At 49.2% G+C, this 25,353-nt stretch overlaps 2 protein-coding genes across 2 annotated transcripts in view; one reads left to right on the top strand and one right to left on the bottom strand.

Annotated features, from left to right (window-relative positions):
* The window catches only part of LOC132381736 (solute carrier family 12 member 6-like), a 31,045-nt gene extending 9,948 nt beyond the window's left edge, over positions 1 to 21,097 (top strand). The window contains exons 4-18 of the mRNA XM_059951308.1: positions 611 to 673; positions 1,173 to 1,347; positions 1,612 to 1,730; positions 1,995 to 2,093; positions 6,210 to 6,329; positions 6,786 to 6,890; positions 7,353 to 7,521; positions 10,177 to 10,372; positions 10,733 to 10,902; positions 12,142 to 12,273; positions 14,638 to 14,745; positions 15,227 to 15,265; positions 15,655 to 15,839; positions 15,961 to 16,094; positions 20,840 to 21,097. Of these exons, the coding sequence (XP_059807291.1) occupies positions 611 to 673; positions 1,173 to 1,347; positions 1,612 to 1,730; positions 1,995 to 2,093; positions 6,210 to 6,329; positions 6,786 to 6,890; positions 7,353 to 7,521; positions 10,177 to 10,372; positions 10,733 to 10,902; positions 12,142 to 12,273; positions 14,638 to 14,745; positions 15,227 to 15,265; positions 15,655 to 15,839; positions 15,961 to 16,094; positions 20,840 to 20,931 (1,906 nt within the window). The 3' untranslated portion in view covers positions 20,932 to 21,097. The remainder of the gene's footprint in view (positions 1 to 610; positions 674 to 1,172; positions 1,348 to 1,611; positions 1,731 to 1,994; positions 2,094 to 6,209; positions 6,330 to 6,785; positions 6,891 to 7,352; positions 7,522 to 10,176; positions 10,373 to 10,732; positions 10,903 to 12,141; positions 12,274 to 14,637; positions 14,746 to 15,226; positions 15,266 to 15,654; positions 15,840 to 15,960; positions 16,095 to 20,839) is intronic.
* Positions 21,098 to 22,182: 1,085 nt separating this feature from the next.
* LOC132381411 (N6-adenosine-methyltransferase subunit METTL3-like) overlaps positions 22,183 to 25,353 on the bottom strand; it is a 39,386-nt gene continuing 36,215 nt past the window's right edge. Inside the window, exon 12 of the transcript XR_009508024.1 lies at positions 22,183 to 25,147. The gene's annotated coding sequence lies outside the window, so the exon portion shown is untranslated. The remainder of the gene's footprint in view (positions 25,148 to 25,353) is intronic.

The raw sequence follows: 25,353 nt of genomic DNA on the forward strand, positions 1-25,353 counted from the left end.
CTGTATCCTTCCTATGTGAACCAGTCTTGGTCCCCCACCCCGTCAACCCTCTTCTCCCTACTCATCCCCCCCTCCCTTGTCTGCATCCTTCTGGTTATAGGGGGTCCGCTGAACCCCAATGTCCCTCCGCCTGTCAGCCCCCCATCCTGCTCTCCCAACTCTCATACTTCCCTTCCCTCCTCCTTAATCCTCACTCTCTTCCTCCTCCCTATCTTCCTTACCTCCCTCCCTCCCTCCCTCAGAAACAAGAACGGTACAGAGCCTGGGCAGATGGGAAAGAGGGAGCTCCCAGTTACAAGTGATGCATCCTCTGCACGTTTCTGTGGAGCTGTGTGCTCTACCCATTTACATAGTCCGTGTCCCTGTGTACATATGTAGTCTGTGCCCCCCTGTGTGTCCCTGGTTCCTGCCGAGTGTTTGCAGTCCGGAATGCGTGTTTCACCCTGTGTGTACTCGGTCTGCTATAGGCAGTCCTTGCCACCTGTGTACAAAGTTTGGTGCTCATGGGCGCTGTCCTGTGTGTGTACACAGTCTGGCGTCTGAGGCCCCCCAGTCCCTTGTGTGTATGTGGTCCCGCCCCGAGTATGTGTCCAGCCTTTCCTTGACCCAGGACAGACATCACCACCATCATCCTGTTTGGCGCCTGTGTGGACGGAGTCGTTCTCCGCGACAAGTAAGGTCACTGACACCCCCTCTCTCGGCTGCACACACCAGGGCGGGGAGAGCAGGGGAAGGCGGTGTTCGGGGTAACAGGGTGTCTGTGGGCTGAGTGTGGAGGCGCATCCTCCCTCTATCCTTGCCCAGATTTCTGGATAGGAGAAGGTAGGCGTTGCCAGTGATTGAGTCGATTACTGGAATGATGATTCCCTATCCCCTGCTGTCACTCACACACACACACTCTCTGTCACTGTCTCTATGTATCTCTCTATCTCTGTCTCTGTCTACCTCTCTCTGCTTCTCTCTCTCTCTCTCTCTCTCTCTCTACCTCTATCTCTGTCTATTTTTTATACATCACAATCTCTGCCTCTCTCTCACTCACACCCTCACTTTGGGGATAATGAAGGGTTAACAAGGTGTGATGGGGAAGGCCTCCCTCCCCCCCCCCCCCCCCCCCCCCCGTCAGGGTTCCCGGGAAGTGACAGTGTGTGATGGGAGACCCCTCTCTCTCCCAGGTTCGGAGGGGCGGTGAACGGGACGCTGGTGGTGGGAACCCTGTCCTGGCCGACCCACTGGGTGATAGTTGTTGGCTCTTTCTTCTCCACGTGTGGGGCAGGGCTGCAGAGCCTGACCGGAGCCCCTCGATTGCTGCAGGCCATCGCCAGGGACAACATCGTCCCCTTCCTGCAGGTCAGTAACCCACCCTTCACCCTCACCCCTCCTCCCCTCCTTCTCACCCTCCCTCACCCTTTCCTGCCATCTCTTACCTCACCCCTCCTCACTTCCTCCTCCTCTCACCCTCCCTGTCTCACCCCTCACCTCCCTTCTCCCCTTATCCTTCACTCTCTCCATCTCCCCTCAGCCTTCACCCTCCCTCTCTCTCCTCCCTTCCCTCAACCCTCCTCCCCTGCTTCTTACCCCTAGCTCCCCTCTTAATGTTCTCTCTCCCCACAGATATTTGGCAGGGAGAAGGGGAACGGAGAGCCCACTTGGGCCTTGTTGCTGACGGCGGCCATTGCTGAGCTGGGAATCCTCATCGCCTCGCTGGACATGGTGGCCCCCATCCTCTCCATGTGAGTGACCCCCCCCAACCTCTCCTCTGTCCCTGACTCTTGCCCTCACCCTGTTCCCCATCGACCATCCTCCCTGACCAATGACCCTGCCTCTTCCTCCACTTCCCTCCAACCCCCTCCCATCGTCTTGAGACCCCTTTACCTTTTACCTGCCCAACCCCTCCCTTGACCCTTCCCACTTCCTCTGACCCCACCCTCTTCCTTCTGACCCCCTGCCCCCATTTCTGGATCAGCCTGTGCTCACCGTGATGTCTCTCCATGCAGGTTCTTCCTGATGTGCTACCTGTTTGTGAACCTGGCCTGCGCCCTGCAAACTCTCCTCCGCACCCCCAACTGGAGGCCTCGCTTCCGATACTACCACTGGTGAGAGGGGAGGGTGGAAGGAGGCTCGTGGGGGTGGGGAGGTGAGTGGAGAGTGTTGCCAGAAGGAAAGGGGTTGGTGGGGCGAGGAGGGCAGAGTGGTGGGGCGACACTAGTGCAGAGTTAATGTAACACTATTACGATGGCCATGACCCGGGTCCAATCCCCAGCGCTCTCTCTATGGAGTCTGCGTGTTCTCCCTGTGGCCACGGGGATTTTCTCTCCTCTTTATCAATCTGTTTATTAGTTTAATAAGAAAATACATTATATAAAGATGAGAATTATCACAAATATCTATATCAATAACAGTTCAAATAAAAGGAAAAATAAACATTATCAAGATCAAACAAAGTATTAATCTAATAGTATATCATAAAGAGAAAGGTAATTAATTCTCCGCATATCCATAACAAGAAAAAAAAGATAAAGAAACTTTTATAATTGACATAAACAGAAAAAAATCCCAAAAACACAAAAAAATAGAGAAAAAGAACTGGGCAGCTCAAACTGAGAGTGAAAGCAAGAGAAAACAAGGAAAAACTTTCTGATCAAATCCAAAGCTTCGAAAAGGTGACTAGAAGGGCCATAAGTCAGAGCATATGAAGATATCGAATAAAAGGTCGCCAAGTTTCGTCAATTTAGAGGATGTATTGAATGTCCGACTTCTTATTGTCTCTAAACTAAAAAGGACGTAATGGAGGTCAGCCAGTGAATGGCAGTAGGTGGGTTAGAGTCCTTCCATTTCAGCAAACTGGCTCTCCGAGCCAATAAAGTTGTAAAAGCTTTCATCCGTTGGGCGGAAGCAGGAATATCTCCTGCTTCCAGAGGAATGATCCAAAAATTGCTGTAAGTAAATTTGGTTGTAGATCCAAATTCAGAACCTTTGACAAAGTTTCGAAGACTTCTTTTCAAAAATTACCTAACTTGATACAAGTCCAGAACATATGTGTTAAAGTAGCCAGCTCAATATTACATCTATCACAAATGGGATTAATATTAGAAAAAATATGGCTAATTTGTTCTTTGACATATCCGCCCGATGCACTACCTTGAACTGTATCGAGGAGTGATGGGCACAAATTGAAGAGGTATTTACCAAATGAAAAATTTGATCCCGTTGATTATCTGAAAGTGACTTTCAAAACTCTCAGTTCCCACATAGCTTTAATTTTATCATTAGGTAACATACGCAAGTTCAATAACCGTTTATAAATTATAGCTATCAGTCCTTTTTGAAATGATTTGATCTGAAAAAGATTAATAATATTGGGTAAATAAGCAAAGGAAAATTTTGGCAGTAAACTACGTAGAAAATTCCTAATTTGAAAATATCTAAAGAAGTGTACATTAGATAGGTCATATTTATCCGCTAACTGAGTGAAAGACATTAGCCAATTACCCAAGAACAAATCTATAAAAGTTACTATTCCTTTAGTTTTCCAAATTGAAAAGGTTTGATCAAAAACTGAAGGTTTAAAAAAAAATAATTAAGATGGATTTTACTAGAAAGAACAAAATTATTAAAATCAAAGGATCTACGAAATTGAAACCAAATTCTTATTAAAACATTCAGAACTGTCTATATTAGGTGCGTACACACACACCAAAGCCCCCTTTTGACCACATAACAAACCAGTAACAATTAAGTATCTTCCAATTGAATCAGTGACAGTATTAAAATGTACAAAAGAGACTTTAAAGTTAACAAAAATAGACACTCCGCTATTTTTTGAAATTGACGAAGAGTGATAATGAGAAAACCTTCCAAAATTTAGAAGAACCATTTCATTTTCCCTATGGATGTGGGTCCACGCAAAAATAACACCGGCTTGAAATGTTCTCAATTTCTTAAAGACCTTTCTACGCTTAATAGGTTGATTCAAGCCGTTCAGGTTCCAGGAAATTATATTAATTTTATTAACATCCATACTGATATTTTAATTTAAGGATTTATAGAAAGAATTAATGTACTGAGACAAGCAGATCCCGCAGGGAAGAATAGAATGGATTTGATCAGAAAGAAAGGAAACAACATGATTGACAAGAAAACCTCTCGGGTCTGCCCAATCGAAAAAACCTAAACTAATAGCCCCACCCCTCCCCCAAAGCCAGAAAGAAAACCATCCAATAGGTGGATAGCAAGCTAACTACACCCCCTTAACCCATGTCTCTAATAGGCAGACTCTTTTTCTAAAAAGTTACATACTAACACCACTGACTCAAGACACAACATCAGATACGTAGGAAAAAAAAATCGAAAAAAATTCCAAGTATTATAATATTATGTCTAACGGAGGTTAAAACGTAGTTAACAGCAGCCATCTTAAATTAATTTAATAAATCTTGATCATATATTCAAAAAAGAAAAATCTAATGAAATAATATGATACGACTAGTATTAATCTCTCACAGATCCTAAAAGAAAACAGAAGGAACAAAAAATAAAACCACCAGGCGATGTCTGGACCAACAAAGAACGTAAATTAAACTTTCGACGATTGAGCTGTAAACGACTCACGGCTAAAGGTTGAATTCAATATTATGTCTAAAAGATGCTAGCACATAATTAACAGCGGCCATCTTAAATTCATTAAGTAAAGATTGATCATATATTTAGAGAAAAGAATAGATTCAAGCATATAATATGTTGCAACTTATGTTAAATTTATACAAATCTTAAAAAAAGGAAAAAATATACAAGAATAAAAGCGATGACTATACAGCCATAGAACATAGATTAGTCTTTAAACGATTCAACTACACACAATTGTCAGCTAAGGATTAAATGTTAAAGTTGCTTGCAGAACGGCACTGGAGAAGTTGCTTACGTGACTGACTTAAAGTCGTTGAGAAACTTCCTAGCTTCCTCGGGAGAATCAAAATGTTTAGGACGAGCGTTAGGCAGAAAAATAAACAAGCGGGCAGGGTAGCGCAGAGTTGGGTGAAGATTTTTCCTATGGAGTTCTGCCATCACTTCTCGATATTTAATTCTTTTGGCATAAACTTCAGGGGCAAAATCTTCCACTGTACGGAACTCCACACCGTTGTAAGTTAGTTTTCCCCGCTTCCTGCCATCTCGAAGAATTGCTTCTTTAGTAGCAAAATAATGTAAGCACAGATTTACTGCTCGTGGTTTCAGCTCAACCGATGGCCTATTGCGGGTAATTCGGTGGAGAGGTTTCAAGTATCTCACTAAAAAGTGAGTATAACATGCTCGTGAAAAACTTGGCTCACTGGCTTCCATATTTTCAGGCAAACCCAGTGTATGTAAATTCATTCTTTGGCTTCTACATTCCAGATCGATGGTTTTCTTCTTAATTCTTGATAGTTCCGACGAAACCTCAGCAATTTTCTTTTCCATAGTAGAAAACTTTAGCTCCCGCTCCTTAATCACTTGATGTATTGTCTCTTGTCATCTTCCGATTTTATTAGTATCCATTGTAAGCATTTGATATTGAGATTCCAGATTCCTCAAAGATTCTTGGATGGCAGAGGCAGTTTTTTCAAGCCTTTCATTAGCATTCGTCAGTTTATCAATTTTAGAATCCACCATTCCAATTTTGGTATTAATACCTTGTATCAATAAGAGCATTCTTTCCGAAGTGTGGGTTTCCTCTACCTCCCTTGTAAATTCGGTTTGTTCAGTTTCAGAAACAATTTTGCCACATCTTAGTTGCTTTCCAGTTCGGGTTCCAGCCGTCGTAATTAAATCGAAAATCCTTCACTAAAAGTAGTGAACAAAAGTTTGAACAAAAGTAGCAGTGGAAGGTAGTTTGTAAAAGGATAGAAAAGACCCAACAAGCTTCTTACTCCATGAGCTGTCCAGAAAAGACTGATGTTCCTGGTTTCCTCCCGCAGCTCAGACTATTAGTAGGTTAATTAGTCACATGGGTGCAATTGGTCAGTGCTGGCTCAGTGGGGCAGAATGGCCTGCTACCGTGCCATATCTGTATGCTTCCATCGCTGGTGAGAGAGGAGAAGGAGATTCTTCCTTAGGGTCAGAACTAGCACAGGGGGGACCGCTATTGGGGATAGAGTTAACAGGGTGAACCTTCCCCCCCCCCTTGGGGTCAGAGTTGACAGGGCAACCCTCTGACCCTACTCTCTTTCTCTCCACAGGAGCCTCTCATTTCTGGGGATGAGCCTGTGCTTGGCCCTGATGTTCATCTCCTCTTGGTACTACGCCATAGTGGCCATGCTCATCGCTGGGATGATCTACAAGTACATTGAGTTCCAGGGGTGAGTGATGGGGCAACAGATGGGGCGGGAGGGGGGGGTGGATGGAGGTAGAAAGGGAGGGAGGGGTGCGGGCCGAGGTTGGTTCAGCTGCCGGGAGACTGTACCATCAACGTGGCTCAGGGTCTTGGACTCTGGATGTGTGTTTGTGTTTATTTGCATGGTGTTTTTTTTTTGCTAGCTACTTTGAATGCACTGTGTGCGTTTTTCACCTCGGTCCCAGATGCACACTGTTTTTTTCCCGGTTGTATTCACGTGTGGTTGAATAGTAATTAAACTTGATTTGATTGGCCCAGGGCCTGGGGTCACGCCGGTGTGGGATCATAGGTCGGCATGGAGTGTTCAGGGTCACAGATATGTGCTGGCTCACGGGTCGGGGGTCATGGTGGGTTGGTGGAGGGTCGCGGATCGCTGAGGGGTCAGGGGTCCTGACTGTAACTTTCGATCGACCATCCGCAGGGCAGAGAAGGAATGGGGAGATGGGATCCGGGGTCTTTCCCTCAGCGCCGCCAGGTACGCACTACTCCGACTGGAAGAGGGACCGCCCCACACCAAGAATTGGAGGTGAGGGGTGGAGGGGGAAGAGGGTGGGGGTGGGAGAAGGGTGATGGGGAGACAGGGGAGGAGGAGGGGGCAGAAGTGGGGCAGAGAGGGAGGGGGTGGTTTGGATGAAATTCCCACGGTACTGACCTTACTAATGTGACTTTGTCTCTCATTCTGTGCCCCCCCCCACCTCATCGGGCTGTCGTCTCCATTTCCCTCCCCCCCCATCCTCATGCTCTCTCTCCTCTCTCTCCCCTCCTCCTACTCTCCTCTCCCTTCCCTTTTACACTTTCCCCTACCCTTCTCCTTTCCATCTTACTCCCCTCTGTCCTCCCTTCCTTCCCTCCCCTCTTCCCCACCCATCTCCCCTCTCCCCCTTCCTCCCATCACCTCCGCTCCTCTCCCTTACCCGTCCGTATCCTTCACCCCCCTCCCTTCCCCGCTTCCCCGTCCGCTCCCTATTCCCCTCCCTGGCCCCCCCAGACCCCAGCTGCTGGTCCTGCTGAAGCTGGACGAGGACCTGCACGTCAAGTACCCGCGCCTCCTCACCTTCGCGTCGCAGCTGAAGGCGGGCAAGGGTCTCACCATCGTGGGCTCCATGATCACCGGCAACTTCCTGCAGAGCTACGGGGAGGCGGCTGCCGCAGAGCAGGCAAGTACCCCTCCTCCCTCGCCGACGTGTCCCGACATCACCTGCTTCTGAAGCAGACCCGTCATCTCGACTCGTCCATGTTGAGCCGGTTCCCGCCCCCCACACCCCTCCGATTCATGTACCTGTACAAGTATCTTTGAAATGTTAATGGACCTGTCTCACCCACTCCCTCTGGCAGCTCATTCCATAATCCACATACAGAACGTCCTCTGGGTGAAAGTAATGGCCCTGAGTCCCTATTAAACCTCCCCCCACCCCACCTTTACCCTGTGCCCTCTAGATCTTCATTCCCTAGCCCTGCGAAACTCAGAGCCACCCACAAGAGAAAATCTGCAGATGCTAGAAATCAGAACAATGTACACAAAATGCTGAAGGAACTCTATCGTTGGTCGTGGTGACTTTACACACCTCTGTGTCCCAGGGCAACCCTCAATATTCCTAATCCAGCCTCACCAGCGTCTTGTACAACTGCAACATGACTTCCCTACTCCCTGGGGACCGTGTTCCACAACAATCTCCAGGGTCCTGCTGTTCACTGTGAAAACATAGGAGCAGAAGTAGGCCATTCAGCCCATCAATTTCTGCTCCATCGTGGCTGATTTACTATCCCTCTCAACCTCATTCTCCTGCCTTCTTCCTGACACCCTGATTAATCAAGACCCCACCAACATCTTTTTTTCAAAAATATATTTTTATTGAAGGAATAACACAATACAGAATACATAATTTTCCTCCATTTTGCTTTTATATGTTACCCCTAAACAAACTTCCCCTCACCCGTCCTCCCCGAACATACCATGGCTGCTAATGTATTTACAAAACTGCAGATGCTGCGGTCAAATTAACACGTACAAACAAGCTGGATGAACTCAGCAGGTCCTGACGAAGGGTCTCGCCCGAAACGCTGAGTGCTCCTTTCAACGGATGCTGTCCGACCTGCTGAATGTATTTACAACACAATACTTCACAAATACAAGTACGGACATTTCACAGCCATACCCCCACACTACTTCAAGACAAAGGCCCACAGACATCCACAACATGTCAGATGATCCAGAATACACTCATATTACAATTCATCAACCACCCTGTGAAGTAAACCAGATGCGTGTTAAAAGAGGGGGGCAACTTCCCAAGTACAATCAGATGCCCTCAACTAGTGGGTAATTCCTTAAGGCTCCCAAAATATGACAAGAAAGGTCCCCATTTCGAATAGAACTTTTTCACAGACCCCCTCAAAGTGAATTTAATCTTCCCTAATTTCAGAAAAAACATTACGCCCTCTAACCAAGCAGCAGCAGATGGGGGAGTGGCAGATTTCCAAACCAGCGAGATTCTCCTACGGGCCAAAAGCGATGTAAATGCAATGATATTTGACTGGTTTGCATTTAAACCCAAGATATCATCTGCCACACCGAATACAGCTATAAGTGGGCAAGGTCTCAGTGTCACCCCCAAAACCTCACTGATAATTTTAAAAACCAGTGCCCAATAGCCATCAAGCCTAGGACAAGACCAAAATGCATGCACTATAACAGCCGGAGAGAAGGGACACCTGTCACAGCCACTGTTTTAATTATACCCAAGGACTTGGCCTCTGCAGCTGTGGCAATGAATTCTGCAGACTTTGTCCTGTAAGTCCCGGGTGGAGACTCAGGAATGCTGTCACACTCTGATGTAGAAGACTCCTTCACTGCTGTTTCTGTAATCCAGTCAGGGTCGTTGGCCCTGAGCTGAACCCCCGAACCTGGAGGACCGGTGGACCACTGGCCTCTACCCTTTGACCTGTTTGTCATGGGTGACCCTACCAAGAGCCAAAGCACAAAGCCCTGACGCCAGCCAGCATAGCTGTCCAGGTCACTGAGGCACACAAGCCTCCAAACCCTACGACAAGGTTGTGGTCCTCTCAGAGGAGTTGCAACTGTACCTGGAGTGTACCGGGCAGAGCCCTCCTTCGAATTGCTAGACTGCGGTCTAACCAGACAGGGTATTTCCAACAGTACATGTGTAGACATGAGGAAATCTGCAGATGCTGGAAATTCAAGCAACACACACAAAATGCTGGTGGAACACAGCAGGCCAGGCAGCATCTAAAGGGAGAAGTACTGTCAATGTTAACAACAACACACACAAAATGCTGGTGGGACACAGCAGGCCAGGCAGCATCTATAGGGAGAAGCACTGTCAACGTTTCGGGTCGTGACTCTTACTGTCTCTTTTTTCCATTAGTCCTGACGAAGGGTCTCGACCCGAAACGTCGCTGTACTTCTTCTTATAGATGCTGTGTTCCACCAGCATTTAGTACACGTGTAGAGGTGTGTTCGGTGTTTGGTGACAAGCCAAACCTCTTTAACCTTCTAATACAGTAAAGACACTGGCATACTTTCCTTATGATTTCTTTGATGAGCTGGGCCTAGGAGAGTAGGAGAGGACATCCGATATGTTAGCACTCAGGAATGTACATTGTACTGTTGGAAATACCCTGTCTGGTTAGACCACGGTCTAGCAATTCGAAGGAGGGCTCTGCCCGATACACTCCAGGTACAGTTGCAACTCTAATGCAGACGGGTGCTTTGAATTTGGATGTGGACCATGTAACACAGAACATAGTGTCTTGTCCTGATGCTGTGTGTGTCTCTTTCTCCCCACCCACAGACCATCAAGGCCCTGATGAGCAGGGAGCGGGTGAAGGGTTTCTGTCAGGTGGTCGTGGCAGCCAAGGTACGTGAGGGCATCTCCCACCTGATCCAGTCCTGTGGGCTGGGTGGGATGAAGCACAACACCGTGGTGCTGGGCTGGCCCAACTGTTGGAGGCAAAGCGAGGACCCCCGTGCCTGGAAAACCTTTATTGGTGAGTGTCACTCCGCCCTGCCCTCCCTCCACACCCTTATCTCCCTTTTCCCTAACTTCCTGCACACCCTCCACCTCATCCTAATCTCCAAGTTCCTTAATCCTCCCCTTCCCTCCTCCCCCTCTCCTCTCCCTCCACCCTTCCTCTCTCTCTTCACACCCTCCTCCTCATCCTCCTTTGTACCGACCCTTGCTCCTTCCTCATCCCCTCCCCACCTGCTATTGCCTCCCTCACTCCTCTCCCTACCTCATCCATCACTATCCCTGCCCATCCCTCTTTTCCCTCCTCCCCCTCGTTCATCACCCCTCCTGCCCTCCGCCTGTGCTCTCACCGCCCCTCTGACGGCGTCTCTGCTCCCAGGTACGGTGCGGGTGACCACGGCCGCCCAGCTGGCCCTGCTCGTGCCCAAGAACATCAGCTTCTTCCCGGGGAATGGGGAGCCTTTCACCGAGGGCACTGTCGACGTCTGGTGGATTGTGCACGATGGGGGGCTGCTCATGTTACTGCCCTTCCTGCTACGCCAGCACAAGGTGAGGCGGTTCGGGGTGCTTAGGGCGTGTCAGTCTGTCTCTCCCAACCCCACCACGACCTCTGGGCTCCACCCAACATCCCTGTTCAAAGTAAATTTATTATCAAAGTGATAGAGGTCTACAAGATTGTGAGAGGCATAGATAGGGTGGATAGTCAGTACCTGTTTCCCAGGGCACCAATAGCAAACACCAGAGGGCATTTGTACAAAGTTAAAGGAGGGAAGTTTAGGGGAGACATCAGGGGTAAGTTTTTTACACAGAGGGTTGTGAGTGCCTGGAATGACTTGCCAGAGATGGTGGTGGAGGCTAAAACATTAGGGGTATTTAAGAGCCTCTTGGACAGGCACATGGATGAAAGAAAAATGGAGGGTTATGGGGTAGTGTGGGTTTAGTACTTTTTTGAAGGATTATATGGGTCGGCACAACATGGAGGATTGAAGGGCCTGTACTGTGCTGTAGTGTTCTGTGGTACTCCTATACAACCCTGAGATTCATTTTCTCACGGCATCCTCGATAAATCTATAATATTCACTAGAATCAGTGAAAGACTGCATCGAATTAGCTCAACCAGTGTGTCAAGAACAACAAACTGAAAATACAAACAGAAATAATTAATAATAAACATAAATATCAGGAGCGTGAGATGAAGTGTCTTTGAAAGTGAGTCCATAGGCTGTGGAAACAGCTCAGTGGAGGGCCGAGTGAAGTTATCCCCTCTGGTTCATGAACCTGATGGTTGAGGGGTAGTAACTGTTGCTGAACCTGGTGGCATAGCTCCTGAGGCTCGTGTACCTTCTTCCTGATGGCAGCAGTGAGAAGAGAGCATGTCCTGGGGGCTGGGGGTCCCTGAAGATGGATGCTACTTTCTGGTGACAGTGATCCATGTAGATGTGCTACTGGATGGGGAGAGCTTTACTCATGATGGCCTCTCCCCACTCCCCCAATGGTCTCTTGTCCTCTCCCCACTCCCAACCCAGGTTCCATCCCTCTCTCTCACCCTCCATCCCCCCCTACAGTTTGTCACATGTCATCTATCCCCATCTCCCCCCATGCTCTCTCTTTCTGTCCCCACCACCTCCACCTTTTGGTCTATCACTCATTATCTCCTCCCCAACCCCAGCGTTCCACTGCCCATCTCTCAACCCTCTGGTCTTTCACCCTCCATGCTCTCTGTCTCTCCAACCCCCTCCCCCCCCCCCGTATTGGTCTCTGACTTTCTGTCTCCCCCCTCGCCCCCAGGTGTGGCGGAAGTGCAGCATCCGTATCTTCACGGTGGCCCAAATGGAGGACAACAGCATCCAGATGAAGGCGGACTTGGCCACCTTCCTGTACCACCTGCGCATCGAGGCCCAGGTCGAGGTGGTGGAGATGGTGAGTGGGAGAGGGAGTGGCCGAGGCCTTTCCAAGGACAGCGCGATCAGGGAGGGTCCTGCTGACACTCTGAGAGGACATTAAGTCTTTGTGACCAGGTGGGATCTACCTCAGGATACTCAGAGAGGAGAGAGATTGTGGGGGCCGTGACAGAGATCTTCAGCCCTCCTTAGCTTGTGGAGGTTCCTTTATTCAAGATGGGAAACAGGGATAATTTGGGAAACCACAGACATGGATTTCTTGTCAGTGGTAGAGAAGTTACCAGAGAGGCTTCTTAGGGATTGGTTTGATGAGCAGTTGGCAAACCAGGGTTTTGGGTGGGACAGGTTGTGGTTGAGTTCTTCGAGGAGATGATGGAAGTGATTGATGAAGATACAGCTTTGGATGTTGTCTACATGGACAACATGGTCCCTCTTGGGAGGCTCACCCAGAAGATTAGGATGCACAGGATCCATGGTCAGTTGGCTGTTTGGGTTCCGAGTTGGCTTGTCCATTGAAGACAGAGGATAGTGGTCAATGGGACTTATTCTGGCTGGAGGTGTGTGACCAGTGATGTTCCACAGGGATCTCAGCTCTTTGAGATAAAAGTTCAAGTTTAAAGTTCAAAGTACATTTATATCAAGGTATACTGTATACAACCTTGAGATTTGTCTTCTTGAAGACAGCGACAAAACAAAAAAATGTGATAGAACCTATAAAAAAAAGACTGTCAGACTCCCAGTATTTGGGAAAAAAAGAATAAATCGTGCAAACAATGAAAAAACTAAACAAATAACTCACAGAATATTAACCGCTGAGTCCCCAAAAGTGAGGTGACGGTCACAGAGTCAGTTGAGCGCTGAGGCGAGTGAAGCCCGTCCAGGAGCCCAGTGGCTGCAGGCCACAGCTCCGGAACCAGTTCAGGGCTGAGGCGAGTAAACCTCACAGAGGCGTGAGCTGAACACCAGTTCGTCCTTTGCCCTCAGCCCTGATATCTTGACCAAATTGAAAAAATAGTTTAAAAAAACTAACCAAAAACACATTGAACATGGACTGCAAAGTCCCCAAAAGTGAGACCACAGCTGCAGAGCCCGTTCAGCGTTGAGGCGAATGAAGCTCCAAACGGCAGGGGGACAACTGCCTCCAAACCTGGCGGTGTGGGGCCCCAGACTCCTGCGCCTCCCGCACAATAGTAGCAGCAAGAAGACGGGCAGGCAGTGCTGACCATCTGTTCATTTTCTGCTCTTGTTCTGGACAATTTTAGTCTTGCTTGCCGCCCTCATCAGCGCTGAGTAAGAGAGTGGACTGGTTTGCCTTCTGCTATCCAGCCTGGACCCTGCATCCACCCCCAGCGGTGCAAGAGCCTGGTTTGCCGAAGCCCCCAGGAGATCGCAAAAGCGCCAGATCATTTAGTTGGTTCAAAAGAACTTGCTTAAAAGGGAAATTGCAGACTGCAGCAATCACAGTTCAGAAGTATATCTACTACAGTATCTAGTAGTTTTGTAAGCTGTCTGTAAAACATTGCCGTAGGTCACTGGTGGCATTTATATTAAGTATGAATGACCTGGATGAAAATGTACAGTGGGGGGGGGGGGTTTACTAAGTTTGCAGGTGACACGATTGGTGGCATTGTGGACAGTGGTGTGAACTGCTAAAGAAAACATCGGGATATAGATCAGAGGGCCGAGAAATGGTAGATGCTGTTTAATCCAGGCAGTTGTGAGGTGTTGCATCTTGAGAGGTCAAATGTAAAGGCACAGAACATAGGATCCTTAACAGTGTTGTTGTACAGAGGGATCTTGGTGTCCAAGTCCACATCTCCCTGAAAGTGGCCTCTCAAGTTGACAGTGTTAACGAAGCATATAATTTGCTTGCCTTTAGTAGTTGGGACATTGCGCTCAGTGCCCATTATAGGAAAGTCATGGGGGCTTCGGAGAGAGTGCAGAGGTCATTCACCAAGATGCTGCCTGGATTAGAGGGCAGAAGCAATAAGGAGAGGTTGGACAAACTTGAGTTGTTTTCTTTGGAGCGGTGGAGGCTGAAGGAAGACCTGATAGAGGTTTATAGGATTATGAGAGGCAGAGATAGAGGTACTTTTTTTCCAGGGTGGAAATGTCTAATCCCAGAGGGCATGCAGTTACGGTGAGGAGTTAAGTTCTAAGGAGATGTGTGGGGCAAGTGTTTTAGTCCGAGACGGTGGGTGAGTGCTTGGGTTGCACTGCCAGGGGTGGTAGTGGAGGAGATATGATAGAACGATCACAAAAGGCTCTTAGAGAGGCATGTGGATGTGCAGGGAGTGGAGGCATAAGGGGTTGATGTGGGCCATAGGGTCAGTTCCTGCCCTGTACTGGTCTGAGCTCTGACTCCTCTGCCCTCCCACCCCAGCACGATAGCGACATTTCGGCCTACACCTACGAGAGGACGCTAATGATGGAGCAGCGATCCCAGATGTTGCGCCAGATGAGGCTGTCAAAAACTGAAAGAGACCGAGAGGTAACATCCCACAGATCAGACCAGCCACGTGTACCTTCACATCTTATGTCCCACACCAGCTCATATACGTAGGGGGCTCGGGTGGGGTGCGTACCCAAAGTAATATACCCGGGAGTGCATCACAGGCTGGGATCTGATCCAGGGGTTCGGGGATTTTTACATAGAATAACAGATCCCTGGGAGTTGGGTACAGACTGGGATCTAATCCAGGGGTTTGAGGTGGTGGGGGTTTATATATAGAATTACAGATCCCCATGGTTGGTTACAGGCTGGGATCTGATCCAGGGGTTTGGGGGGGGGGGGGGGGTTTATATGTAGGATAACATACCCCCAGGAGAGGGTTACAGGCTGGGGTCTGATCCAGGGGTTTGGTGGGGGGGGGTTTAGAATAACAGATCCCTGGGGGTGGGGTGGGAGGTGCGGGAGTTTAGGTAAGTTTGTGCCCGGACTGAGCGATCGTTAAACAAGTCTCTCTCCTCAGGGAATCACCAGCTCCTTCAGCAGTCTGCCTGTCCCACAAGTCAGTACACATTTTACCTCGCTCTCCGCTTTTCGCTGTGTTGACCAGTAGTTGGTCGGGGGTGGGGGGGGGTTGTGTGTTGTGGGTTGGGAGTTGTCCGCCGGCTTGTTGTAACTCGTTTTAGCTCTCTGTCCAGCTGCTGGTAGTGTTAGAACCATGCTCTCTGCTCCTGCTTGCTTCATCCTATTGGTTCATATTTAATGTGTGTGTGTGTGTGTGCGTGTGTGTGTGTGAGAGTGAGTGTATGCACACGCTCACTCTGACAATGCAGACCTCTTCTCCCACAACACCAAGTCCCTGCCTCCTTCCCTCCTCGTCCCTTGCTCCATCCCCACACTCCCTCCTCCTGGTCCAGCTCCACTGCTCTCTGACCCCTGCCTCCCCTCCAGGCGCAGCTGGTAAAGGATCGGAACTCGACGCTGCGGCTGGCCAGCCTGGGCTCCGACGAGGAGGACGAGGCCGACGGAATTCCCGACCGGATCCAGATGACCTGGACCCGGGACCGGTACCAGGAACCGCAGCGGAGCCGATGCCAGACCCCCGATGGCTTCCGGGACCTGATGGACATACGCCCGTGAGTCCGGTGGGAGGGCAGGGAGAGCTGGGCGTGGGGGGGGAGGTGGGGAGTGGTAGGGAAGGGGAGAACCAGAGTGGGCTGTGGTATCTCATTGTGTAATGGATGCCATTGTCCGCAGTGACCAATCCAATGTCCGGCGGATGCACACGGCGGTCCGGTTGAACGAGGTCATCGTCAACAAGTCACACGATGCACGGCTGGTTCTGCTCAACATGCCAGGCCCTCCAAGGAACAGCGATGGCGATGAGAACTGTATCCTCTCCGTGGCTGAATGGGGTAGTGGGTCTGCGTGTGTGTGGAACTGTATCCTCTCCGTGGCTGAATGGGGTAGTGGGTCTGTGTGGGTGTGTGTGTGTAGAACTGTATCCTCTCCGTGGCTGAATGGTGTAGTGTGTGTGTGTAACTGTATCCTCTCCGTGGCTGAATGGGGTAGTGGGTCTGTGTGTGTGTGTGGAACTGTATCCTCTCCGTGGCTGAATGGCGTAGTGGGTCTGTGTGTGTGTGTGGAACTGTATCCTCTCCGTGGCTGAATGGCGTAGTGGGTCTGTGTGTGTGTGTGTGTGGAACTGTATCCTCTCCGTGGCTGAATGGCGTAGTGGGTCTGTGTGTGTGTGTGTGGAACTGTATCCTCTCCGTGGCTGAATGGCGTAGTGGGTCTGTGTGTGTGTGTGTGTGTGGAACTGTATCCTCTCCGTGGCTGAATGGCGTAGTGGGTCTGTGTGTGTGTGTGGAACTGTATCCTCTCCGTGGCTGAATGGGGTAGTGGGTCTGTGTGTGTGTGTGGAACTGTATCCTCTCCGTGGCTGAATGGGGTAGTGGGTCTGTGTGTGTGGAACTGTATCCTCTCCGTGGCTGAATGGGGTAGTGGGTCTGTGTGTGTGGAACTGTATCCACTCCGTGGCTGAATGGGGTAGTGGGTCTGTGTGTGTGTGTGGAACTGTATCCTCTCCGTGGTTGAATGGGGTAGTGGGTCTGTGTGTGTGGAACTGTATCCTCTCCTTGGCTGAATGGGGTAGTGGGTCTGTGTGTGTGGAACTGTATCCTCTCCGTGGCTGAATGGGGTAGTGGGTCTGTGTGTGTGTGTGGAACTGTATCCTCTCCGTGGCTGAATGGGGTAGTGGGTCTGTGTGTGTGTGTGGAACTGTATCCTCTCCGTGGCTGAATGGGGTAGTGTGTTTGTGTGTGTGTGTGGAACTGTATCCTCTCCGTGGCTGAATGGGGTAGTGGGTCTGCGTGTGCGTGCATGTGTGGAACTGAATCCTCTCCGTGGCTGAATGGGGTAGTGGGTGGGTGGGTGTGTGTGTGTGTGTGTGTGTGTGTGTGTGTGTGTGTGTGTGTGTGTGTGTGTGTGTGTGTGTGTGTGTGTGTGTGTGTGTGTGTGTGTGTGTGTGAAACTGTATCCTCTCTGTGGCTGAATGGGGTAGTGGGTCTGCGTGTGTGTGTGTGTGGAACTGTATCCTCTCCGTGGCTGAATGGGGTAGTGTGTGTGTGTGGAACTGTATCCACTCCGTGGCTGAATGGGGTAGTGTGTGGAACTGTATCCTCTCCGTGGCTGAATGGGGTAGTGTGTGTGTGTGGAACTGTATCCTCTCCGTGGCTGAATGGGGTAGTGTGTGGAACTGTATCCTCTCCGTGGCTGAATGGTGTAGTCTGTGTGTGTGTGTGGAACTGTATCCTCTCTGTGGCTGAATGGGGTAGTGTGTGTGTGTGTGTGTGGAACTGTATCCTCTCTGTGGCTGAATGGGGTAGTGTGTGTGTGTGTGTGGAACTGTATCCTCTCCGTGGCTGAATGGGGTAGTGTGTGTATGTGGAACTGTATCCTCTCTGTGGCTGAATGGGGTAGTGTGTGTGTGTGTGTGGAACTGTATCCTCTCCGTGGCTGAATGGCGTAGTGGGTCTGTGTGTGTGTGTGTGTGTGGAACTGTATCCTCTCCGTGGCTGAATGGCGTAGTGGGTCTGTGTGTGTGTGTGGAACTGTATCCTCTCCGTGGCTGAATGGGGTAGTGGGTCTGTGTGTGTGTGTGGAACTGTATCCTCTCCGTGGCTGAATGGGGTAGTGGGTCTGTGTGTGTGGAACTGTATCCTCTCCGTGGCTGAATGGGGTAGTGGGTCTGTGTGTGTGGAACTGTATCCACTCCGTGGCTGAATGGGGTAGTGGGTCTGTGTGTGTGTGTGGAACTGTATCCTCTCCGTGGTTGAATGGGGTAGTGGGTCTGTGTGTGTGGAACTGTATCCTCTCCTTGGCTGAATGGGGTAGTGGGTCTGTGTGTGTGGAACTGTATCCTCTCCGTGGCTGAATGGGGTAGTGGGTCTGTGTGTGTGTGTGGAACTGTATCCTCTCCGTGGCTGAATGGGGTAGTGGGTCTGTGTGTGTGTGTGGAACTGTATCCTCTCCGTGGCTGAATGGGGTAGTGTGTTTGTGTGTGTGTGTGGAACTGTATCCTCTCCGTGGCTGAATGGGGTAGTGGGTGTGTGTGTGTGTGTGTGTGTGTGTGTGTGTGTGTGTGTGTGTGTGTGTGTGAAACTGTATCCTCTCTGTGGCTGAATGGGGTAGTGGGTCTGCGTGTGTGTGTGTGTGGAACTGTATCCTCTCCGTGGCTGAATGGGGTAGTGTGTGTGTGTGGAACTGTATCCACTCCGTGGCTGAATGGGGTAGTGTGTGGAACTGTATCCTCTCCGTGGCTGAATGGGGTAGTGTGTGTGTGTGGAACTGTATCCTCTCCGTGGCTGAATGGGGTAGTGTGTGGAACTGTATCCTCTCCGTGGCTGAATGGTGTAGTCTGTGTGTGTGTGTGGAACTGTATCCTCTCTGTGGCTGAATGGGGTAGTGTGTGTGTGTGTGTGTGGAACTGTATCCTCTCTGTGGCTGAATGGGGTAGTGTGTGTGTGTGTGTGGAACTGTATCCTCTCCGTGGCTGAATGGGGTAGTGTGTGTATGTGGAACTGTATCCTCTCTGTGGCTGAATGGGGTAGTGTGTGTGTGTGTGTGGAACTGTATCCTCTCCGTGGCTGAATGGGGTAGTGTGTCTGTGTGTGTGTGTGTGTGTGGAACTGTATCCTCTCCGTGGCTGAATGGCGTAGTGGGTCTGTGTGTGTGTGTGTGTGAAACTGTATCCTCTCTGTGGCTGAATGGGGTAGTGGGTCTGCGTGTGTGTGTGTGTGGAACTGTATCCTCTCCGTGGCTGAATGGGGTAGTGTGTGTGTGTGGAACTGTATCCACTCCGTGGCTGAATGGGGTAGTGTGTGGAACTGTATCCTCTCCGTGGCTGAATGGGGTAGTGTGTGTGTGTGGAACTGTATCCTCTCCGTGGCTGAATGGGGTAGTGTGTGGAACTGTATCCTCTCCGTGGCTGAATGGGGTAGTGTGTGGAACTGTATCCTCTCCGTGGCTGAATGGGGTAGTGTGTCTGTGTGTGTGTGTGTGGAACTGTATCCTCTCCGTGGCTGAATGGGGTAGTGGGTCTGTGTGTGTGTGTGTGTGTGTGGAACTGTATCCTCTCCGTGGCTGAATGGGGTAGTGTGTCTGTGTGTGTGTGTGTGTGGAACTGTATCCTCTCCGTGGCTGAATGGGGTAGTGTGTGTATGTGGAACTGTATCCTCTCTGTGGCTGAATGGGGTAGTGTGTCTGTGTGTGTGTGTGTGTGTGGAACTGTATCCTCTCCGTGGCTGAATGGGGTAGTGGGTGTGTGTGTGTGTGGAGCTGTATCCTCTCCGTGGCTGAATGGGGTAGTGTGTCTGTGTGTGTGTTTGTGGTTTTTTGGAGCGTCAGAAACAAGGGCAGATCTGATAGAGGTTTACAAGACAACGAGCAGCATGGATAGAGTGAGCTGAGTGAAATGTCTAGTACCATGAATTGAAGGTGAGAGGGGCAAGGTCAAATGGGGATGTGAGGGTTAAGTTTTTTTTTCTCAGAGTGGTGGAGGCAAATACATTAGAGACTTTTAGAAGACGTTTGGATGTAAGGAAGATGAGTGAATGGACATGGTGTAGGTAGGAAGGATTAGTGTTTGGGTGTTTCTCAGCTGGTTTGGCACAACACTGTGGGGTGAATGGCCTGTTCCTGTGCTGTCCTCTCTTCTCCTTTTATCTGACCATCACCTTCGGCAGTGATCTTTGCATCCTCACAGGCCCTGGGAGTAGTACTGGAAAATTGGAGGGTGGCAAATGTTATTCCTTTGTTGAAGAAAGGTCATAGGGATAATCCTGGGAATTACAGTGAGTCTTGCATCAGCGAAATGTAGATTCTTAGAGACAGGGTTTACAAGCATTTGGAGATGTGTAGTCTGATCAGGGACTGTGTGTCTGTACAGATGATGATAAGATAAAGGGTCAGGGTTAGGACGTTTCCCTCCCTCTGCTTCCCTGTTCAATCACTGCAGATTTCTTTCTCAAACCCCATTCTCCTGACTTGCCCCCACTTCCCAATCAAGAACCCATCAATCTCTGCCTTAAACACTCGGTCTCCATATCTTTCTCCGGTCAAGTTTAACTATCATCTGAAGAAATCCCTCAGCTCAGTTCGAAAAGGGTCGTCCCTCCATCCTGAGTCCGTGCCCTCTCCCAAGCTGATAGAGGTAGTGTCTCCACGTCCAGTCTATCTCCTGCCAAACGAAGGACCCAGCTCACACCGTGAAACCAGCTCCCCTCACTGGACAGCTGACATATCAAAGCATCTCTAAACACTGCTTCTACAGAAAGACCATCACACCAGCAGTGAAACCTCTCCCGGGGGGGGGGGGGTTACACTATAAATTACAAAATAATGAGATGGTGTGAAAAAGGACCATTCAGAAATCGGATTGCAGAGGGACGAAACTGTTCCTGAATTGTTGTGTGTGTGCCTTCAGGCTCCTGGATGGATGCTGCCTTCCTGAGGTAGTGCCTCGATGACTGGGAGGGTTGGATCTGTGAGGGGAATGGGGTCGTGTGTGTTTTCTATACTTCCGTTGGGATGGGTACCCGGAGCAGGAATTGGCTCTCCTTGACCTTCCCACCAGACATGGAGTTCCTGGAGGTGCTGACCGAGGGACTGGAGCGAGTGCTGCTGGTCCGAGGGGGGGGCTGCGAGGTTATCACCATCTACTCCTAGCCCCCTCGGCGCACAGCAAGATCCCAGCACCGGCTGGACCGGGCCACAGAATGGGCTGTGGTTGTGGTGGGGAGACACTTACTGGGGAAGAGTGAGGGAGGGGGAGAGATGGGAAAAGGAGAGGTTATGAAGGGAGAGTTGGGGAGAAGGAAGGAGAATGTGGGAGGAGGGAGGAGAGGGAGCTGTGGGGGGGAGGGGAGAGTAAGGGAGGGGGCGGAAAGGGAGGAGAGTGGAAGAAATGGGAGGGTAGGTAAAGTGGAAGTGGGGGAGGGGATATTGGAGGGGTGTGGGGTCACTGAGGAAGTTTGGGGAGGGGAGTTTGGGTCAGGACTGGGCTCTTAGCTCCATCTCCTCTCTCCACCCTCCTCCATTCCTCGTTCAGCCCTGGGTTTTCAGGGTTTGGAGTTCAGGAGTCAAAACCGGGTGGGGTTCAGGGGTCAGAGGTTCTCTTGGGAGTCCAATAAAAAACTTGATGCACACTGGCTGGCTGACTGTTGCGTCTTTTGTTACTTGGCTGGGCTGGCTCATAAAGCACTACAACACAGAAACAGGCCTTTCGGCCCATCTGCTCCACACTGAAACATTATTCTGCCTCGTCTCATCCCCCTCCCATCCACACTTCCCATAAATGTTGCAATTGAACCCACCTCCAGCACTTCTGCTGGCAGCTCGTTACACCAAACAAGAAGTGAAGTGATTAATCTTAAACATTTCACCTTTCGCTCCTTAACCTATGACCTCCATTCTATTTTCACCCAACCTCAGTGGAGAAAGCCTGCTTGCATTTAACCTATCTACACCCCTCATAATTTTGTATACTGTACCTCCAACAAATGTCCCCTCATTCTCCTACACTCTTACAGAAAAGAAGTCCTAACCTGTTCAACCTTTCCAATAACTCAAGTCCTAGCAACATCCTTGTAAATTTTCTCTGTACTCTATTGATATCTTTCCTGTCGGTTGGTGACCAGAAACCCACACGCACAATACTCCAAATCTGGCTTCACCAATGTCTTCAACAACTTCAACCTAACTCCTGTACTCAATCTGGTGGATTCTGGACAGCTCTTATAGAACAAAAAAATAATCCAAGAACATTATCAGGATTCCTTTCATTTATGCAGGAGATCTGCTGAACAGTTTCTAGTCATCATCAGATGCCTGCATTTGGGTGGCTATTCCACGCCGCATCATGCTTCTGCAAGCAAACAGTTTTTAAATAGTGTCAGCTGTGATGGACAACCACCAGTGGACGGGTAGTGTTCTAATTTATTCTGTATTTCATTTAAATGCATCAGTTATCTTTCAATATTTTCATTAGTTTCTGCATTGAGGAATACAGAATACAAGATGTTAAAAGAAAAAAACAAAATAGTACCAAATACATTGTATTAAAAGTAGTTACAATCACAAAACCGTGTTCATAAAAATTAAATTGTAAAATGCATCATTTATTACTTAAGTTAAATAGTAGTTTGACTTTTTTTAAACATACCTTTTTAACTATTTCCAAACTTCAACTAATTGGAGCAGCTGCTTATTTGGACCAAAATGTTCTGGTCTCATTGTGCCCCACTGTATTCTTTATGGCCTTATTTACCTGTGATGTCATTTTCAAGACTACATCTGTATTCCCAGTACCCTCTGTTATAGCTCCCTACTGTTCACTGTGCAAGCCCTACCCTGGTTGGTCCTCCCGAGTGCAACATATTGCACTGGTCAGCATGAAATTCCAAATGCCATTTTTCCAGCCAGTCCTGATTCCCACCTCTCCACTCTTGTCTGGGACAGCTACACAATACCCCTAGACCAACGCCCAATGAATCTACCAGCTGGTACGTCTTTGAACTGTGGGAGGAAAACCCATGGGGTCACTGAGAGAACATACAAACCCCTTAACAGACAGCAGCAGGAATTAAACCTGGGTTGCTGATACTGTAAAGTGTTGTGCTAACCAATATGCTACTGTCACCTTATAATTCCAGCCCTCCAGTACTGGTATCATCCTGAGGAATCTTTTCTGCACCCTCTCCAGCTTAGTGACACCCTTCCCATTACAGAGCGACCAAAACTGAACCCAGCTGCGGCCTCACCATCGTCTTGTACAACTGCAACGTGACCGCTCAACTTCTGTGGACATGCCCTGAATGAAGGCCAGTGTCAGATATAACATCGCTGCCCCGTCCACAGTGAAGGTGCCCCAAAGCCCTGTGTACCCTAATCCAATCCAGCTAATTATTAGCCTGCCTACAGCAGCAGGAGAGAGGTGGGCATCAGCAAGCATGCTCTCTGGTGGCATCTCCTTCACAGAAGTATTACTGATGCTTGTCCAGCACCACACAGCCCCAGAATCCAACCAGACCCCAGTCCAAATGCATCAACAGCTCCGAACTCCAGTGGTCAGGTGGGAATGACTGACCCCAGACAACAAGGCAGCGTGGAACAGAGCGTCCTGAGGTCGGACTTCCCAATCCAAGTCCTGGTAGAACCCTGAGCCCCAGTCATGTCCAGCAGCTTCCTCAGTGTCATTTCTTTCAGAAGTGAGGGTGATGACATTGTGTTCAGTCCCACTCAGTGTACCCAGGAAACTTTTGGGCATGGACTGACAGGAGGCTGGGAAGATCTCCCAGTAACACCCACCTGTGATTTCCCTCTCCATCCACAACCTGGGGCTCCCCAGTGACCAGGAACTCCACCCAACCTGCCTGATAGTGGCCACTAAAGCAGGTTGGAGAGGCTGGGATCCTGACACCCCACTGTGAGAAGACAATATCTAATGGGTGGGTGGGGTTAGTCTGTGCACTCCCTATCTTCTGCTATTTACACTTTCCAGTTTATCTGTTCATGTGTGCACAATGATAAAATGTGGCTTGACACATTCCTCACTATCAGCTCTCTGTGTGACTTCATTATTCGAGCTAACTTCTCAAACATTTCATTAAATCATGAAACATCAGCTCTTTATTCATTTCCATAGATCCTATCTGGCTTGCTGCATCCCTCCAGCATTTTGTGTGTTTTACATTCATTGACCAGATTTGGTTAGGTATGGTTTTCCAGAGGGATGTGTTATTTCCTCTGATTCTCGACTACCCTGCCCTCTCTTTTTGCATAAGGGAGTTACACTGGCTGTTTTTCAGCCATCTGGACCCTGTAGAGTTCTGAAAATCACGATGATACGATCTCTGGAGCCACGTCTGAATGCAGTCCATCAGTTCCTGGTGCTTTGTCTGCCTTTAGCCCCTGAATGTCTCCAATACCCACACCTGCCATGACTGGCACTTTTATTGCTTCCTCCCTGCTAAGTGAAGTGAGCCACACAGCACTAACACACCCGCCAAGCAAGACCCCTGTGGCTGCCTTTAGCCCATAACCCTCCAAGCCTGGGGCTCCCAATCTTTTTTTTTAACCATTATCTGAGGGGTCCATTAATCCCAGGTTAGAAATCCCTGTTCTAAGCCTTCCCTGTGCGTGTACCTGTCCAAATGCCTTTTAAATACTGTTAATGTACTATGTATTTGCCTCAACCACTCACTCCATGTATGGACCACCCCCTTTTTTATGCCACGGACCCCTACTATTAACCAAGCGCTCTGCAAACCTCAAGTTGGGAACCCTTACTCTAGGTGAAAAAGTTGTCCCTGGGGGTCCTATTAAATCTTTCCCCTCTCACCTTAAACCTGTGCCCTCTGGCTCTTGATTCCCCAACACCGGGGTAAAAGTCTGTGCACATTCACCCTATCTGTGCCCCTTGTGATTATATACACTTCTATAAGTAGCTTGTGATTGAGCCCACTAGAGGAAAGGCTATTCTGGATTGGCTAATGTGTAATGAACCAGGTTTGATCAGGGAGCTTAAGGTAAAGGAACTCTTCGGAGCCAGTGATCATAATATGATAGACTTCACCCCGAAATTTGAGAGGGAAATTGTCTACAAGTGGAGGGAACAGTACCGTAGCTCCTCTCCGTAGGGGTGGGCATCATGCAAAGATCACACCAAGAGAACAATGTGCAATGCTGATGGAGGTGAAATGCACCTGCAGAAATCTCTGGAACTTGTTAAAGTCTCTGTTCCGTGTCCACTATAAGAAAAACACTGAATAAGAATGGTGTTCATGGAAGAAACTGCTGATCTCCAAAAAAAAACCATATTGCTGCACGTCTCAAGTTTGCAAAATGCCACCTGGATGTTCCACAGCGATTCAAGGACAATGTGCTGTGGACAGATGAAACAAAAGTTTACTTTTTTTTGGGCAGAAATGCACACTATGCTTAGAGGGAAAAGGGAACTGCACATTGACACCAAAACCTCATGCCAACTGTGGAAGAGCATCATGGTTTGGTGGTAAAGAGTGGGAATAAAGGCGGCCTTTTCTGGTGACTAGTGGTGTTCCACATGGGTCAGTTTATACATATACATAC

Source organism: Hypanus sabinus, chromosome 26, assembly GCF_030144855.1.
Source record: "Hypanus sabinus isolate sHypSab1 chromosome 26, sHypSab1.hap1, whole genome shotgun sequence".
NCBI classification, from domain to species: Eukaryota; Metazoa; Chordata; class Chondrichthyes; order Myliobatiformes; family Dasyatidae; genus Hypanus; species Hypanus sabinus.